The sequence below is a fragment of the Trichomycterus rosablanca genome, chromosome 24, assembly GCF_030014385.1.
Source record: "Trichomycterus rosablanca isolate fTriRos1 chromosome 24, fTriRos1.hap1, whole genome shotgun sequence".
NCBI classification, from domain to species: domain Eukaryota; kingdom Metazoa; phylum Chordata; class Actinopteri; order Siluriformes; family Trichomycteridae; genus Trichomycterus; species Trichomycterus rosablanca.
Genome location: NC_086011.1, coordinates 19242887 through 19262847, shown reverse-complemented (window position 1 = coordinate 19262847; position 19961 = coordinate 19242887). Strand labels below are relative to the sequence as shown.

General features: G+C 46.2%; 1 protein-coding gene across 2 annotated transcripts; it reads left to right on the top strand.

The window, feature by feature from the left end:
* Positions 1-5126: 5126 nt before the first annotated feature.
* capzb (capping actin protein of muscle Z-line subunit beta) lies at positions 5127-18145 on the top strand. 2 transcript variants are annotated; one of them, XM_062986659.1, is made up of 10 exons: positions 5127-5329; positions 10739-10828; positions 11349-11470; positions 13481-13594; positions 13684-13825; positions 13911-14027; positions 15263-15328; positions 15470-15546; positions 16555-16656; positions 17221-17307. In XM_062986659.1, the coding sequence occupies exons 1-9, from the start codon at positions 5327-5329 to the stop codon at positions 16646-16648; spliced, it is 825 nt and encodes a 274-aa protein (XP_062842729.1). In that variant the 5' UTR covers positions 5127-5326; the 3' UTR covers positions 16649-16656; positions 17221-17307. The 2 variants fall into 2 exon arrangements, with proteins under 2 accessions (XP_062842729.1, XP_062842728.1); XM_062986658.1 differs by lacking the exon at positions 16555-16656 and having other exon boundaries at positions 5128-5329; positions 17221-18145.
* Positions 18146-19961: the final 1816 nt, after the last annotated feature.

Sequence of the window (19961 nt, the reverse complement as noted above, 5' to 3'; positions counted from 1 at the left end):
CACACACACACACACACACTCACACACGAACACACACACACACTCACACACACACACACACACACTCACACACACACTCACACACACACACACACACACACTCACACACACACACACACACACACTCACACACACACACTCACACACACACACACACACACACACACACACACACACACACACACTCACACACACACACACACTCACACACACACACACACACACACTCACACACACACACTCACACACACACACACACACACACTCACACTCACACACACTCACACACACACACACTGGTACTGTGTATTCCAGGCTGTATTCTTTTGATTCAAGCGTTCCTGGGTGGTGCCAGAGTCACTGTGACCCTGACCAGGATGAAGCCGGTACTAAATTTTTTATCAGGTCACCAGAACGTTCTCCTGTGAATCAGCTCGGAGACTCCAGCAGGATCAGTGAGAGCAAAACTTCATCTCATACTCACATCACTCGTCCTCACCCGCCACCCAAAAACCAAACATGATGAAGGATGGGATTGTTCAAACACAAACTACAAAACCTCAGGAACCTCAGGAACCAGACACAGGAACCAACCACAGGAACCTCAGGAAGCACAAGAACCTCAGGAATCACAAGAACCAACCACATGAACCACAGGAACCAACCACAGGAACCAACCACAGGAACTACAGAAACCACAGGAACGACAGGAACCAACCACAGGAACCAACCACAGGAACCACAGGAACCTCAGGAACCACAATAACCTCAGGAACCTCATGTTTGCATTCCAGCGCTGAAGCTCCTCTAAACTCCATTACATCTCCAAAGCCAAACATTATTCGCCCAAACCTCACCATGTGGAGCATCAGAATGAAGAGCTCATGTTTCTCTGAGTGGAAGTGATTCTTCTGAAGTGAACCTGAGGACCTAACATGAACTCCATCAGAGGTTCCTCAGCAGCTGCACACAGACTTCATGCTGATCTTCATGTCACTGATACAGTACTGCACCGATCACATCCACACACACACACGTGTCTACCACAGCGGGTGCCTCACAGCAACATGGGAACGTAAAGGTCAGGTGAGGAACCTCCTGAGCACCGTGGGGACGTGGGTTTGGGGTTCATGACCGTCCTGATCTCCACTGTAATCAGATCCAGAGAGAAGGATGGAGACGCTGCTACGTCCTCCTCACTATAGTGTGTGTGTGTGTGTGTGTGTGTGTGTATGGGAGTGTGTGTGTGTGAGTGTGTGTATGTGTGTGTGAGTGTGTGAATGTGTATGGGATTGTGTGTGTGTGAGTGTGTGTGTGTGTGTGAGTGTGTGTGTGTGTGTGTGAGTGTGTGTGTGTGTGTGTGTGTGTGTGTGTGAGAGAGAGAGTCTCACCTGTTAGTAATAAGTTCTGACTCTCAGCTCATAACTGGCATTCTAGAACATTCCCAACATACTGGGAGGTACTAAAACACACACACACACACACACTCACTCACACACACACACACACTCACTCACACACTTACACACACACACACACACACACACACTCACACAGAGTTGCAAAACAATGAGAGCGAATACAGACGTTGCAACACAATCAGTCCCAAAAGTACACAGCTGTGTTAATGTTACACACACACACACACACACACACACACACTCCCTCACATCTGACTGGTGTGTGTGTGTGTGTGTGTGTGTGTGAGCTGCATTATTTCTCCAGGGTTCTGTTTCCTTTAGCCGTGACCTGACGTTAGAACCAGTGAATTTTCTGCTGAAAGAACTTCTACTAGTAACGTCTGAACGTCTGTGTCTGTGTACGTCTGTGTCTAAGCGTCTGTGTCTGTGTACGTCTGTGTCTGTGTACGTCTGTGTCTGTGTACGTCTGTGTCTAAGCGTCTATCTGTGTACGTCTGTGTCTGTGTACGTCTGTGTCTAAGCGTCTGTGTACGTCTGTGTCTAAGCTTCTGTGTCTGAGTACGTCTGTGTATGTCTGTGTATGTCTGTGTACGTCTGTGTCTGTGTACGTCTGTGTCTAAGCGTCTGTGTCTGTGTACGTCTGTGTACGTCTGTGTCTGAGTACGTCTGTGTACGTCTGTGTATGTCTGTGTACGTCTGTGTATGTCTGTGTACGTCTGTGTCTGTGTACGTCTGTGTCTGTGTACGTCTGTGTCTGTGTACGTCTGTGTCTAAGCGTCTGTGTCTGTGTACGTCTGTGTGTCTGTGTACGTCTGTGTCTGTGTACGTATGTGTCTAAGCGTCTGTGTCTGTGTATGTCTGTGTACGTCTGTGTCTGAACATCTTTGTGTCTGAACGTCTGTGACTGAACGTTTGCGTCTGTGACTGATTGTAACTGAACGTTTTTGTCTGTATCTGAACATCTGAGTCTGAATGTCTGTGTCTAAACGTCTGAATGTTTGAACGTCTGTGTCTTAACATCTGAGCGTCTGTGTCTGTAGTAGACTCTTGTTATGAACTCTGGGCTAATTTGACAGTTGGATGAAAAATGGACGTCGTTTTTACATTTGTAAGATTTGAAGGTTATCTGAAGGTCAATCTGGAGTGAGTTCCAGTACAGCGGGTGTGCTGGTCCCACTGGTGTACAGAGTCTGGAGAACATCTGTGTGTGTGTGTGTGTGTGTGTGTGTGTGAGTGTGTGTGAGTGTGTGTGTGTGAGTGTGTGTGTGTGTGTGAGTATGTGTGTGATCCTGATTGAGTACTTTAGCAGTGTTAGCGCTGAAATGCATCAGTGTAAATGCTGCTCATTACTGCCTAATAATTCCCATCACACACACACACACACACACACACACACACTCACACACACACACACACACACACACACTTTCCCAGCTGCAGTATTTATCCATCTCAGTCGGGCTCGCTCGGTCCCTCAGGGCTGCAGGTGCTGATCCTGGCTCCCATTCCAAACCAGCAGGAGCCGACCAGACTCACACACACACACACACACACACACACACACTCACACACACTCACATACGCACACACACACAGTGACCACTCACTCAGTTTTAACCCCACTTCTCCCAGTTTGGTCCCAGCGTTACACACACATCTCCACCCGTCTACATCATACTGTACATCACACACACACACACACACACACGACCACGCCTCCTGTATGAGGTAAAGAGGGTCCTGATGCGACCTTTAACCTCAGAGCAATTACAGCGCACCTGCCAGCCACATGCAGGAGGACGGGCGGAGGAATGAAGGGACAAACATCCTATAGGAGGTTTTTCTTCCCTGAACGAACCATCCAAACTGTTCATTCATTTTTTACACTGGTAATTTAGAGCTGCCAATCCACCTCACGCATGTTTTGTGGGGTGAAAGGAAACTGGAAAGCTAAAATAAAATGTGAAGAACATGCCAAAGTCCTCAGAGACACTTAATGGAGGTGAGATTAGATCCTCTAGTATACAGAATCTGTACCTGTGCCCTGTGTGGAGGCCCAAACATCCTTACATTCATTTATCTGTTTTAGCTTCACTGCATCCTGGTCGGGGTCGCAGTGGGCACACACACACACACACACACACTCGTAGGGCAAGTTTATTTGGACTGTGGGAGGAAACCCACACAGCCAAAGGGAGAACATGCAAAACTCCACACAGAAAGGACCCTCGCTGCCCAGTCGGGAAATTGAAACCAGAACTTCTTGCTGTGCGGCACCCACGTCGCCACTCTGCTGCCATTTAAAAATACTTTTTATAGTAAAAAGACAGAAGCAAAACTAAACTTTATTTATTTATTCATTTATTTATTTATTTGAAATGTTTATGCATTTATTGATTGTTCAGGTTTTTTATCTGTAAAGGTTTGATGTTATGATCAGTGTCGGGTTTTTTGCTCCTGGTTGTTGTTTGTTCTGATCTAAAACTAAAGAAGAATCTTGTAAAACTGCAGCTGCTCGTTTTGGGTTTTTTTAATCGTGGTACCTCTTCGCCCCTGCAGCAGGACCACCTCGGCATTTCACCCTCGTGTTTACATCATTCCTGCTCGGCGCACTTAATCACGTCTACTCACCACATTCCACATGAAACGAGGGATTAATGCAGGACCCAGAAGTCATTTTGATGGGAATGTTTCAGGCAGCTGTCTAAACGGAACAGTGAGCGCTGAGAGGACCGGGGCGAGGCCAGAAAACAAAACAACGCCGGCGAGAGAGAGAGAGAGAGAGAGAGAGAGAGAGAGAGAGAGAGAACCACTAATCTTCACCCGGAGAAACAACCTGAGAGCAAACATCTCTCATCATCTCTCACTGTCTCTCATCCTCTCAAAGTGAAGTTTGTGGTTCAGCATCTCATGAAGCTTCACCAGAAGTGAATGCAGGAGAACATGCTGGTCCACGGGTCCTGGTTTAATCTTTACCTCCATCCTCAGAAGATGATCTTTCAATGTCCACACAGATTCCATCCAGCTACTCCGATGTTCCTCTATCTCCCCGAAACATGCAAAAGGTGGATTGGCTGTGATAAATTACACAGCTACATATACACACTAAAACAGTAAAAAATACACAACAATTAAGTCCTTAAACATTAAGGTCTAAACGTATAAAAAGAAAAAGCATATAATTATATACAGTATATAAAGTATGTAAGGAAAAGTAGCAGTAAAAAGCAGTATTATTGCACGACTTGTAAAGGTATTGCACTTCAGTTTACAATGATATTGAGGTAGGTGAGAGAGACGGGTAGGAGGGCAACATTTATTTAAAGCAACTATGGCACTAGGAAAAAACCTAGGATCCTATAACGTCTTCCAGATGAAAGCAGAGAAAATAGATTTCTCTTGAGATCAATAATCTATCTATTTATCTGTCTGTCTGTCTGTCTGTCTGTCTGTCTGTCTGTCTGTCTAAATGAAATGCTGATTTGTTTGAACAGGGGTGCACAAACTTTTTCCATAGCTGTAGAGTTACGCTCCCTCTATCGGTCATATATAGAACTGCAGCTTTGCTCTCCATGGCCGCGCCTCCTCTTATTCCATACATGGCCATGGCTTTCTCAGAGCGCTCTGATTGGTGGCTGGACTGAAGGCTAAGTTGTGACCCGGATGTGTAACAGTTCTTGTTATTTGTGCATTTTTCTCGTAGCCCCGCCCGCTTTTGCTGTAACACCCGGCTGAGGAAGTTCCGTCCACAGGACTGCTACACACACACACACAGCTAGCATCCTCCTCCCGGGATCAAAACACCGAGCAGTGGGTATCATCCCGGACCAGGCGGGCAAGAAGCGACAGCCAGGACACCATCCAGTCACCCGGCACCGAGTGTTAATCCTCCCGCAGCGGTAAACATGGTGAGTTGTGTTCGCTAAATTAGGCTAACAGACGCTATGCTAAGCTAACGCTAGACACTGCCTTTTATAGGAAGAGCGCAGAGCTGCGTGTCCGGTACCACCCAAAAATATACTCACACTAAATACTGCAACTATACTCACAAAAATACTCACTTATACTGCAGTGTGTTCTTATAACACTGCACAAGCTGTTATAACGCTCATAATTACACTCATAAACAATATCGCACACAGCTCAGGGTGGCTAATGCTAACTGTCTGATGTGTGTGTGTTCACTGCGCTTTATTATTTTATTTAATGTGTTTAATATCAAATATTCCTTTTATTCTCTGTACAGGTTATAACCTGCGTGCTTTTTAAAACAGTAAATGTGAATAAAAGTTTATTTCTGTTTTAAATAATGACAGTTATAAGTTTGTGTAGTATCAGTTACAGTAGAAATAAATCTGTGACAGAAGTGAAGCTGCACAATAATCCATAATAAACCGAATAATCACGATATTCCTGTTAAATAGCAGATATTATGTTTTATTTTGCATTTAAAACTGGACAATGTAATGTTTGTTTTTCTGGCTACACGTTTGAATATAAATACAACTAATAATTATTCATAGTTTACAGGAATCTGTCATTTTAACCCATAGACCCTACACATTTTACTAGATTTGCTTTTTAAAGGGGTTAAGCTATTATAATGTGTTATATTATAGTGGTTATGTGTGTAAATGCTGCATTAAAAGTTCTTAAAAGATCAAAACAAATAAGATAAGATTCCTTTATTGATCCCCAGGGGGAAGTTCCAGTGTTACAGCAGCTCCAGCACATTTATTTATTTATTGGGATTATTACGTGATGTTTTACACTTTGGTTTTATTATGACAGGACACAAGATTCATCAGTTCACAAGTTTAATATCAAACACACTCATGGACAATTTAGTGTCTCAAATTCACCTCACTTGCATGTTGTTGGACTGTGGGAGGAAACCGGAGCTCCCGGAGGAAACCCACACAGACACGGGGAGAACATGCAAACTCCACACATCTTGGGGATCGAACCCAGAATAAAAGACAAGTAAAATAACATAAATACAGTAGTGACAAATTACAACTATACAGGAAGACACTACACATACATATGTAGATATATATATATGTGAGTAGTATGTAGTGTAAAGTCAAACGCACAAATGCAAGGAAAAGTGTGTAGAAATATTCACGTACTGCTGCCCTAATGGTATAGAACAGATTACAAAAAGTGTGTGTTTACCTCATGTAAATCCAAGAACTGCTTAAATTGGACATAGAACTTTACACCTGAGGAGTTTCCACTCTCTACGGCTGGATTCCCAGTCATAGTGGCATAGAAGGTGATGAAAGCTTGGCGGATAGCTTGGCAAAGGAAGCGAGAAACAAAGAGTTTGCTCAGAGATACGGCCAATAACTGATGCCTGTCCAGAAATCAAAGATTACTGCAGAATAAAATGGCAAGAAGATTTGGTCCAGCAATACCCAAAACAAACTGCATGAAATAACTCAACACATCACAACCGAGACTTCTCAAAAAGGCAGGACCTGACGATTATAACCAGGTGCTGAATTGGTCATACTGCCCTCACCCACCGACACCTCCTGGTTGGCGAGCAGGCACCAACCTGTCAGTTCTGTGCTACAACCCCTAACAATCAAACATATTTTATTAGAATGTCCCAGAATTTCAGCCATCAGAGACGACTTTTATAGGGTTGAGAACATGAAAGACTCCTCCTATTAAAATTCTGAACTTTTTAAATAAAACAAACGATCTGAACAAATGATGTACAGTTTCAATATCTGTCTATAACTTAAATATAGCCAGTGTGTTGCAATAAACCCAAACAAACAAACACCTCATGTAATATATTAATGATGTTATTAATTACCCAAATATAAATCAATAATCTTGAAGTAAGTAAGAGAAAGCCGAGCGTTTAGTAACATCACTGATGCTCTTTGTAATATTGTACAATCGTGTATGTTTTAATTTCTCGGATTGTTTTGCTGATGACGTGATTTGTAGTGAAAATCAAATTTATCATTAGTGTTCTCAGACCTTCAACTCTCACCGCATGTCATTAAAATCACACACAGGGATTCTGTTTACATAAAAAACTGAAATCATTACAGCTGAAGCCGGTCGGTGTGAGTACGTGTAACATGATGTGGATGTAGATCCAAAGTTCGTAAAAGTTTTAAGATGATGCGGAGACCTCTGGCTGACGCGTGTTCCCTAATATCTAGTTCACTCGTTCCACAAAAAAGCAAAAAAGACTGCACTTTTCTTTATATGTTGAATTTTATTTAACTATAAACATATAAAATAACTTAAAAATGCACGTACTTCAGCTACAGCGTCTAACTATTACAACGAATTAATCTAAATTACCAGACACGGTCAGAAAACCGTTTGGCTCCATCCTCAATCATCATAAATCTAACCTGCGCACTAGCACCCAGCATAGCAAATATGACAGTAGTTCTTAAAGTGACAGCTATCACTTAAACATGAGAAAATAACAGAGATTAATATAAACAAATATGGACTTCCAAATTCAGCAATAACAAAATTATTCCAATACAAACAATATCCACATATGAATATAACCTAAACATAAAAAAGTTAAATTATTAAATTATCTAGGGGCATTTTGGCACCTACAGTGGAGATTTTACATCATGTTCCAGTTGCTCCTCTTATATATATAATAACTATACTACCACAATCAGCTCCAGTCTTACGTAACTCTCAGCTACATGATGTGGAACTGGTCCTGCTCATGGTGTTTATGCTCGTGTGGATGTTCTACATTAACACTACTTCAGACGCTTGGTCATTGGTTACGAGAATCCGACAACCTTTAGCCCCTGGTAGATCCCTTGATCATCAAACTGCTTTTTATTAGGGTAAAGAGATGTGGTATGTCTAAGTATGTAAATAGATCAGGCCTAGTGTCTGGATAGTAGTGGGTTTGAGTGTGTTTATCCCCGATCTGTCATAGCAGAGCAGTTACAGTGATTAGAAATGCACTGATACAGTTATTTTACAGATTTTTATACCCGATTCCTGAATGACGCCCATAACAAGTTCTTAACCTTTTAATATTTGCATATAAACCCTGATTTTAAATGATTTTATTTTTGTTATAATGCATCTACTGTTTGGTTGTTGTCAGCATGTCATTCAGGTTCTATAATAGATTTTCAGGACTGGAAAGAATCTCTAGCTGAACTTTTTTTTATCCTTTGTGGTGATTTTTAGAGGAATACCGCCAGGGATTCGAACCCCGGACACCAGCGATAGTGTGAATTACAGTCGGTTATGGGTTAACTGAACCGCTGTAGCGCTCTGTGTGTCCGGAATAAACCCAGAACCACTTGAGTTCCGCAGCTCTGAGGTCTGTTGGGCCGAGCGCGGATCTCTGGATCTCGTGGCGGCGACTTCTGACATCGCTGGGCAACACAAATGTTTACCCCGGCGCACATCTGTATAACTACAGCCCCCCCCCCCACACACACACACACACCGCCACATCAAAGCCGTGGACGCGGCGTGTTTACACTCAGCCCCAGCTCGTCCAAACATCTGCGGCGGTTCAGGGTCCAGCGCGAGTCCAGAACACTTGGAAGCTTCACTCCGTGTTAGCTTGACGTCTTTTAAAGTTAGGGTGTGTTAGAGTTCAGAGGCAGGTGGTCTGGATCTCTGAACACGTCACTCCTGATACAGCGCCGTGTGTGTGTGTGTGTGTGTGTGTGTGTGTGTGTACAGAGCAGTTCTAAACACTGTCAGTGTGTGCAGGTGTTGCAGAACGGCGCCTGATGCTCCTCGGGTTCAGTTCCAGTAACGCTGCGTTCACACAAACGTTCTCGGTTTCGATTTTGATTCGTCACACAGAAAACGGCACAGCTTTTCCCGCTTCCTCCTAATTTAGTCATATCCGGTTCCCGATTGTAACTTCCTTGTCGAGTAGAGGTGCTTCTTTTCACCTGTTGGAGATGTAAAGTCGAACAGAGAGCCGTGTGGCGCACGGAGAGTCGCGCATTACCTGCCTTGACCAGCCAGCAGAGGCCGCTATAACCCTATTGCAGTGCTCGGTTCCCCCTTAGATACAGTCAGCGTGGCCGTCCTGAGCACTGAACACCGTTTAATAACAATAACGTTCCGTTTTATCGACTTGGTATCGGGACTCCTGATTGGCTGGTTCCTTAGGAAGCGGTATCAGTATCGGAAGGGAATGTTGGTATTGATTCATCTCCGGTTCAGATCATTCACTGCCTGATGAGTTAGTGAGAACTAGTTCTGGACTGGGTTTAGGTTTGGTCTCCTCTCACGCCTGAGGTCAGGTGAGTGTGGAGCGTGTTAGATCTTGTTCCTCGCCCCGCGGTGCAGAACTTCCTGCATGTTCAAGATGTTTCTCCTCTTATCTGAAACGCTTCAGTGGTTCATCAATATCTGCTCAAAACACACCGTATCTCAGGTAGGATCAGTTCAGAAGTATTGGGACGCCCCTTCTAATGACTGAATTCTGTGTTTAAGCCACAACAGTCACTAACAGGTGTAATAAATCAGTCATATGTAGTAAAATGTGCTTCTGAGTTTGCAGCAACAGGGATCTGAAATGATTCTATCTGTCACTCATCGTCCATCCACTTCCTCTAGTGAGGGGTCAGTGAGGGTCAGTCCAGCTTTTGTGGACGCATGTTTTCCCCGTTACTTTGTGTAATGGTAGAACTGGAGAAGACTGAAGATCTTCAGGAGCTCTGTGATTGGAGTGAGACTGGTAGGGCGGGTTGAGCGGTGAGGTCCTGCAGGACATGTTGTTGTTGTTGTTTATGAGGAAGTGACTCAGTCTGTCTGTGCTTTGATGTTTTATTGAAGTTCCTCTCCATCAGCTGTGGTTCTCCAGAACTCCACACACGTCACTGTACTGGTGTGTGGAACTGGGACTCGATAGCAATTCCAGCTTTTGTTTCCATGATCTGATGGCTGAGAGGGTCACGGCTCTGTGCGTGGGGTGTTAGAAGGACTTGGTGCGTGATGATTTTGGGGGGCTGGGTTCTGTGGGGGCGAGTGTAGAGCAGCTGGGTTTGGTGGGTGATGAATTTGAAGGACTTGAGAACTTCTCAGACCACTGAAGTACAGAGTGGTGGTGTTTAATCTGTGATGGGTGTAAAGGGGCGGAGCTTGGTGTGTGATGTCTGAAGTGGGTGGAGCTTGGTGTATTGAAGGTCCTAGTGGGGTCACATCAGGACTTCAGCCCATCGTTTGATGTTTAACCTTTGATGTCTGGAATGTCTTATTTACGAGTGTGTGAATCAAAATGAACTGATGTTTTTCTCTCTCTGTGTGTGTGTGTGTGTGTGTGTGTGCAGAACGATCAGCAGCTGGACTGTGCTCTGGACCTGATGAGGCGTTTGCCTCCACAGCAGATCGAGAAGAATCTCAGTGACCTCATCGACCTGGTGAGCACGTGCTTCCTCTATCGTCGTTTTCCTGTCACACATCAAACGTCTCGGATGTTTTATTATCCCACTACACACAATATCTCTAGATAAAACGTTAAACCATAATTTTAGTCACCGTGGTTACTTGATTCATGTAAAATCCCTCATTACCTTCATTACCTGTGAGTTTCTCAGCTTCTACAAACTACCGGATTCCAAACCACCCCCACGTCTCTCACGGTCCAGTCAGTGTCAGATTCACGCGCTCCTCTTCCTCTCGTCCTTCCTCCTGCACGTTCTAGTTTAATCTCTCTGTTGTTCTCATTCCTTTATGCGGCGTCGTTAGCGCTCATTAGCGTAGCTGTCACTCAGTCGCCGGGGCAGGACGTAGCCCCTCCGCCGCCCCTCCATCGCCCCCCCTTCCCGCTGAATCCCGGCTGAATAAAAACACCTGCTATCAAACTCGGCCCGGTTCTCTGTACGGCGGAATGTGTTCCGGGTGTGAGAACTCTGTGTGTGTGCGTGTGTGTGTGTGTAGGTACCCAGCCTGTGTGAGGACCTGCTCTCCTCGGTGGATCAGCCTCTGAAGATCGCCCGGGATAAAGTGGTGGGGAAGGATTACCTGCTGTGTGACTACAACCGAGATGGAGACTCTTACAGGTCAGAAACCCTACAGCCCTATCCCTAAACCCCAAACCCTAGTCCTAAACTCTACAGCCCTATCCCTACACCCCAAACCCTAGTCCTAAACCCTAGTCCTAAACCCTTCAGCCCTATCCCTAAACCACAAACCCTAGTCCTAAACCCTACAGCCCTATCCCTAAACCCCAAACCCTAGTCCTAAACCCTACAGCCCTGTCCCTAGACCACAAACCCTAGTCCTAAACCCTACAGCCCTATCCCTAAACCCTACAGCCCTATCCCTAAACCCCAAACCCTAGTCCTAAACCCTACAGCCCTGTCCCTAGACCCCAAACCCTAGTCCTAAACCCTTCAGCCCTATCCCTAAACCCCAAACCCTAGTCCTAAACCCTACAGCCCTATCCCTAAACCACAAACCCTAGTCCTAAACCCTACAGCCCTATCCCTAAACCCCAAACCCTAGTCCTAAACCCTACAGCCCTGTCCCTAGACCACAAACCCTAGTCCTAAACCCTACAGCCCTATCCCTAAACCCTACAGCCCTATCCCTAAACCCCAAACCCTAGTCCTAAACCCTACAGCCCTGTCCCTAGACCCCAAACCCTAGTCCTAAACCCTTCAGCCCTATCCCTAAACCCCAAACCCTAGTCCTAAACCCTACAGCCCTATCCCTAAACCACAAACCCTAGTCCTAAACCCTACAGCCCTATCCCTAAACCCCAAAACCCTAGTCCTAAACCCTTCAGCCCTGTCCCTAAACCCCAAACCCTAGTCCTAAACCCTACAGCCCTATCCCTAAACCCTACAGCCCTATCCCTAAACCCCAAACCCTAGTCCTAAACCCTACAGCCCTATCCCTAAACCCTACAGCCCTATCCCTAAACCCCAAACCCTAGTCCTAAACCCTACAGCCCTATCCCTAAACCCCAAACCCTAGTCCTAAACTCTACAGCCCAAACCCTAGTCCTAAACCCTAGTCCTAAACCCTTCAGCCCTATCCCTAAACCACAAACCCTAGTCCTAAACCCTACAGCCCTATCCCTAAACCCCAAACCCTAGTCCTAAACCCTACAGCCCTGTCCCTAGACCACAAACCCTAGTCCTAAACCCTACAGCCCTATCCCTAAACCCTACAGCCCTATCCCTAAACCCCAAACCCTAGTCCTAAACCCTACAGCCCTGTCCCTAGACCCCAAACCCTAGTCCTAAACCCTTCAGCCCTATCCCTAAACCCCAAACCCTAGTCCTAAACCCTACAGCCCTATCCCTAAACCACAAACCCTAGTCCTAAACCCTACAGCCCTATCCCTAAACCCCAAAACCCTAGTCCTAAACCCTTCAGCCCTGTCCCTAAACCCCAAACCCTAGTCCTAAACCCTACAGCCCTGTCCCTAAACCCCAAACCCTAGTCCTAAACCCTACAGCCCTATCCCTAAACCACAAACCCTAGTCCTAAACCCTACAGCCCTATCCCTAAACCCCAAACCCTAGTCCTAAACCCTACAGCCCTGTCCCTAGACCACAAACCCTAGTCCTAAACCCTACAGCCCTATCCCTAAACCCTACAGCCCTATCCCTAAACCCCAAACCCTAGTCCTAAACCCTACAGCCCTGTCCCTAGACCCCAAACCCTAGTCCTAAACCCTTCAGCCCTATCCCTAAACCCCAAACCCTAGTCCTAAACCCTACAGCCCTATCCCTAAACCACAAACCCTAGTCCTAAACCCTACAGCCCTATCCCTAAACCCCAAAACCCTAGTCCTAAACCCTTCAGCCCTGTCCCTAAACCCCAAACCCTAGTCCTAAACCCTACAGCCCTGTCCCTAAACCCTACAGCCCTATCCCTAAACCCCAAACCCTAGTCCTAAACCCTACAGCCCTGTCCCTAAACCCTACACCCTAGAGTCTTGTTCCTAAATCCTAAATCCCTGTTCCTATTCTAACCTGAATCACATGACCCAGTTACCCCGCTGGATGCTGATTGGGTGATATTTAGGGTGTTTAGGATGTACTGTGTGTTTTCGGCAGATCTCCCTGGAGTAATAAGTATGAACCCCCTATCGATGATGGCGCCATGCCCTCCGCCCGCCTGAGGAAGCTGGAGGTGGAGGCCAACAACGCCTTCGACCAGTACAGAGACCTGTGAGTACCCGGAGCCCGAACCCATAAACGGCTCGGCTCACCTGTCGGTGGGACGTGAACTCACGCTGCGCTGTGTCCGATGGTTTCAGGTATTTTGAGGGCGGGGTGTCGTCCGTGTACCTGTGGGATCTGGATCACGGTTTCGCCGGGGTCATCCTCATCAAGAAGGCCGGAGACGGTTCCAAAAAGATCAAGGGCTGCTGGGACTCCATCCACGTGGTGGAGGTGCAGGTGAGTGCTCGGCATGCTGGGGAACGAGGTGTGTGTGTGTGTGTGTGTGTGTGTGTTCACCCTCTGACTCTGATTGGTTCCTCAGGAGAAGTCGAGCGGTCGAACTGCTCATTATAAACTCACCTCCACCGTCATGCTGTGGCTGCAGACCACCAAAGCCGGCTCTGGAACCATGAACCTGGGGGGCAGCCTCACCAGACAGGTAACCACCAACACTACTAACACTACTAACACCACCAGCAGCCTCGGAGAGCGCTCTGTGCTTCTGCCCCTTAATAACCGCTCACTCACTCCACACCGAGTTTAACGGGCACATGAACTGAAACTGGTGTGTGAGCGCCCCCTTGTGGTGGGAATAAGATGCCTGGGTCACGTGAGAAATCATGGACAAAATGTGTCCAATTAAAAACAGTTTGAAAAACCCTACACACACACACACACACACACACACACTCATATCCACACCAGTGCATGCGCACACACACACATGCATACAGTACATATACATACACTCACTAGGGGGACGGTTGTAGCTCAGTTGTAGGTCGCTGGTTCAAGCACCACCACCGAGTGGTCACTGTTGGGCCCCTGAGTGAGGCCCTTAACCCTCAATTGCTCCGATTGTATTCAGTCACAACTGTAAGTCGCTTTGGATAAAGGCGTCCGCTAAATACTGCAAATGTAAATGCACACGCGCGCGCGCACACACACACACACACACACACACACATGTGCACATTCACACCTGCTGCACACACACATACAAACCAACACACACAGGCAGCAGCGTACACACACATTCGCCACACATGCACACACACGCTTGCACACACACTCACGTGCGTGCACACACACACACACACACACACACACACATGCAGACACACCTGTCCGGTGTGTTTCCTGCCTTTCTTCTCACCAGTTATCCCGAAACTAAGAGGTGTGATTACAGGGGGGTGTAGTGTTACAGTACAGTAGATGTGTAAGGTTCTCTGGGGTTTGTGTGTGTGTGTGTGGGGGGGGGGGGGGTTAGGGTTAGGGTTAGGGTCTGGTGTGTTAAGCTGTTGCATCCGGCCCGACAATTTCCTGATCTAATGAGAGCGAGAGAGTTTAAGTATTTCAACTACACACATTCCTGTCACACGTATAAAATCAACCAAGTAAAATAAATCATATTCCTCCAGGTATGTGGCAACAGTTTGGGGAAGGCCATTTCCCTTTTCTGCAGACAGACTTCCCCTGTGCACGAAGCGAGCTCAGTTTTGATTAGTCAGGATTGTAAACGGATTAGAATAAAGTCCCGTGTGCAGTGACTGGAAGCACATGGGGGTGATACGTTTGGGACGCGCCCCTCACCATCCTGGTGTAGATGCCAGCGGTGGGGGTGATGGATCAGGGCTCGGACTCACTGTGACGTGTTTCTGGTGTGTCGTGTAGATGGAGAAGGACGAGACGGTCAGCGAGTCCTCGCCACACATCGCCAACATCGGCCGCCTGGTGGAGGTAAGCACGCACACACACACACACACACACACACACACACACACACACACACACAGCCTTCATTCCTGAGCTCTTCACATCACGCTGCCTTCTCTTACTACACCTGTGTGTGTGTGTGTGTGTGTGTGTGTGTGTGTGCAGGACATGGAAAATAAGATCCGCTCCACCCTAAACGAGATCTACTTTGGAAAAACTAAGGATATCGTCAACGGCCTGAGGTGAGAAACACATCGTACATGATACACTGTAATACTGAACATCTCCTGCTGGCGGCGCCGCCGAGCTCTGGGCCTGTAAACCGTCCACAGTACTGACTGACAGTACAGACGCTTTATTCATGTGCAGTTTGGTATGAAATGTAATTCTGCAGCGTTGTCATGGAGATGTGAGGAGATAAAAAGTGGGCGTGGCTTAATGAACCTTTGTTGCATCAGTCGAACCTTATAAAAGAGCTACGAAGCTACAACCAGCCATTCCAGGGTCAGGGAACGTAATGTAAAGTGAAATGGAAGTGTTATTGTGCAGCAATAATCAATTCAATTATTATTAGTATTATTAATATAATTATATTATTTGTCATTTATAATTATTATTATTTATTTATGCAGTATTTATATAAAGTAGGTTTCCTGCGGGGTCACATGCTAACGTATCATGCTCCCCCCGCTGGAAACCACTCCACTCCACCCGCCACTCGGTCCTTCATGCGTTCCTGCCACACACAGCTTCTATCCCTGTCTCAACACTTTAGGGAAGGTCTTTTCCAAACACTTGTCCAGCATCGTTTGCTGAACTTACAAATGCTCCTCTGACTCCACGGATGCAAATTCCCACAGACACACTTCAGAATCTTCCCTGCAGAGTGTAATGTGTGGTCGGGGAAGGGCGGGGCGTCTCTGTATTAGTGTGCGTGGATGTGTTAGGTGTCCACATACTTTTGTAGGTCCTCAGGCGGTGAATCTACAGTCCTACTGTGTTTTATTTTCTTTATTGGTCTCGTATCTCCTGGAGCTTCTCTCTCCTTCTCTCTCTCTCTCATATTGTTTCTCTCCTATTCTTCTTCTTCTCCTGTTCTTTCCTCTTCTCTCTCTCCTCTTATTATTTTCTCATTCTCCGTCTCTCGTGTTTTATTTTTCTCCACTTTTGCTTTGACGTTCTCCACCGCTCTCCTGTTGTTTATGTTCCTCACTGTGGTTCCTCACTGTGATTCCTGCTGATCTTCTCAGATCTATCGAGTCTCTGCCTGATAATCAGAAGTACCGGCAGCTGCAGCGAGAGCTCTCTCAGGTTCTCACTCAGCGCCAGATCTTCATAGAGTAGCGCTGGAGGTAGAGGGATCCGTGTGTGTGTGTGTGTGTGTGTGTGTGTGTGTGTGTGTGTGTGTGTGTGTGTGTGTGCATGCAGCTCTCACACTAACAAATAAAATGTGTCCTATTTATTACGACACGCTGTGTGACAGCATGAGCACTCGCCGCGTGGGGTGAGTTCAAAATTGCAGACTCAGAGTCTCAGACGTTTTGGGTGAGATTCAAAACAGCGAAACCACCACGAGTCTGGCACAGGAGCATCGAATGACATTCAGACCCTGTGCTGTGGTGGTGGTGGTGGAGGAATACAGGGAGTATAGCGTGTTCCTCTGTATGTTAGAGCCTGGTGTTCAATCAAGCATGATGTTTATAAGACAGATTCCGTCCCTCGGGTCAGTTAGAAGTTTTGGTGCCTCTGCTGGTATGATCGAGTGAGTGATGAAACGATAAATCGAGCATGTGTGTGTGAGGGGTGAAATAATAGTGTGTGTGTGTGTGTGTTTTAACTGCACCCTGGTGGACGGTTCCTGATACGTTCCTGTACCTCACCGCCTCTCTCTCTCTCTCCTCTCTCTCCCCGTACAGGAGCGTCCAGACGCTGGCGGCGGTGAAGGCCAAGCAGGAAGCTCTCCGGACCGACCTGATCGACGCCATCAGCAGACGCAAACAGCAAAGCTAGAGACACTCTGCTCATCCTCACCCCCCCCCCCCCCCAACTTCACTCTCTCACTCTCGCCGTCATGTTTATTTCGTCTTCGCTCGATCGTCGGCTCGTTTCGTGTGTGCGGTGATCACGTGACCGCAAAAAGGGGAAAAATAATAAACGCTTTGCTTTTTTTGTTTGTTTGTTTGCGAGTTTTGAGGCGTCTCTGTTTCTCCTCTGTACTTTTCTCAGATTTTTATTTCCCTCTCTCTCCCTCCGCGCTCTCGTTAATCCGGTAGTGTTACGACGGTTATGCTAACCTTAGCGCCTTTACAGCAGGGCGGATTCTTGAGTTTGATAATAACGGCATCTGAAAACGAATCGGTGTTTTTATTTTTATGTATGTGTGACCACGCCCACGGTCGTGTAAGACACGCCCCCTTGTATCTAGCCACGCCCACAATGTGTGAACAATGCAAGAACAGTCACGACGGCTTGAGACGTCATTATTCTCACTCGTCTCTTTATGCAGTGTGTGTGTGTGAGTGTGAGTGAGTGTCAGTGTGTGAGTGTGAGTGAGTGTCAGTGTGAGTGAGTGTGTGTGTGTGTGTGAGTGAGTGTGTGAATGTGATAAAGCCTCTACATAATAAATATCCACCTCAATCCTCTCTCTCTCTCTCTCTCCTGTGTGTGTGTATCTCTCGCCCGAAGCTTTGCACTCTTTGTCTGGGGGTGGAAATATTCTGTGTTCTTCTCTTTGTTTAGTTTTTTTCTTTAATTTGTTTGTTTTTGTTTATTTTTTGTAAAGCTTTTACAGTTCATGTATTATTAGAGCCTCCAGCAACAATAAAACGGTGAAATGCTACAGATCTGCCTCCGCTGGTTTTTCCTTTCTGTCCATCCTGAACTGACCTGAACTCATCAGATGAAACTCCTGTACTGACTGCTGTATAACTTAGCTGTTATATTAAATAAATAAATAAATAAGTGATGCATGAGCTTGGGTTCGAATCTCGGCGCATGATTGGATGTGTGTTGTGAATAAAAAAAATCCTTTGGTTTCTTATTACTGGTGCGACCTCTACTGGCTGATTCAGGCATTGCTGGACTCTTCTTGTACAAAATCCATCGCTGAAACGAAAAGAAGCAGCAAGTCTGTGACTTTTAGATTTTTTTGTGGTGGGGGGTGTAAAAAAGAAATTAAGTTAATATACAGGGGTTGGACAAAATAACTGAAACACCTGGTTTTAGACCACAATAATTTATTAGTATGGTGTAGGGCCTCCTTTTGCGGCCAATACAGCCTCAATTCGTCTTGGAAATGACATATACAAGTCCTGCACAGTGGTCAGAGGGATTTTAAGCCATTCTTCTTGCAGGATAGTGGCCAGGTCACTACGTGATGCTGGTGGAGGAAAACGTTTCCTGACTCGCTTCTCCAAAACACCCCAAAGTGGCTCAATAATATTTAGATCTGGTGACTGTGCAGGCCATGGGAGATGTTCAACTTCACTTTCATGTTCATCAAACCAATCTTTCACCAGTCTTGCTGTGTGTATTGGTGAATTGTCATCCTGATACACGGCACCGCCATTGGATGCACATGGTCCTCCAGAATGGTTCGGTAGTCCTTGGCAGTGACACGCCCATCTAGCACAAGTATTGGGCCAAGGGAATGCCATGATATGGCAGCCCAAACCATCACTGATCCACCCCCATGCTTCACTCTGGGCATGCAACAGTCTGGGTGGTACGCTTCTTTGGGGCTTCTCCACACCGTAACTCTCCCGGATGTGGGGAAAACAGTAAAGGTGGACTCATCAGAGAACAATACATGTTTCACATTGTCCACAGCCCAAGATTTGCGCTCCTTGCACCATTGAAACCGACGTTTGGCATCGGCACGAGTGACCAAAGGTTTGGCTATAGCAGCCCGGCCGTGTATATTGACCCTGTGGAGCTCCCGACGGACAGTTCTGGTGGAAACAGGAGAGTCGAGGTGCACATTTAATTCTGCCGTGATTTGGGCAGCCGTGGTTTTATGTTTTTTGGATACGATCCGGGTTAGCACCCGAACATCCCTTTCAGACAGCTTCCTCTTGCGTCCACAGTTAATCCTGTTGGATGTGGTTTGTCCTTCTTGGTGGTATGCTGACATTACCCTGGATACCGTGGCTCTTGATACATCACAAAGACTTGCTGTCTTGGTCACAGATGCGCCAGCAAGACGTGCACCAACAATTTGTCCTCTTTTGAACTCTGGTATGTCACCCATAATGTTGTGTGCATTGCAATATTTTGAGCAAAACTGTGCTCTTACCCTCCTAATTGAACCTTCACACTCTGCTCTTACTGGTGCAATGTGCAATTAATGAAGATTGGCCACCAGACTGGTCCAATTTAGCCATGAAACCTCCCACACTAAAATGACAGGTGTTTCAGTTATTTTGTCCAACCCCTGTATATATATATATATATTCCATCACCCACATGTGGAACCTTCATGGAACCACAAACGCTCAGCAAAAAACTGCATAGTGCCCGGTAATTCTGGGAAATATTAACCTACTGCAACTCTGACCAGGATAAAGTGATGGTAAAACATGGTAAATGAAAGCTATAATTATATAGACATTTAGGTCCAAACCTGATAAATAATTAGTTCGTATAAAATAATAGATAA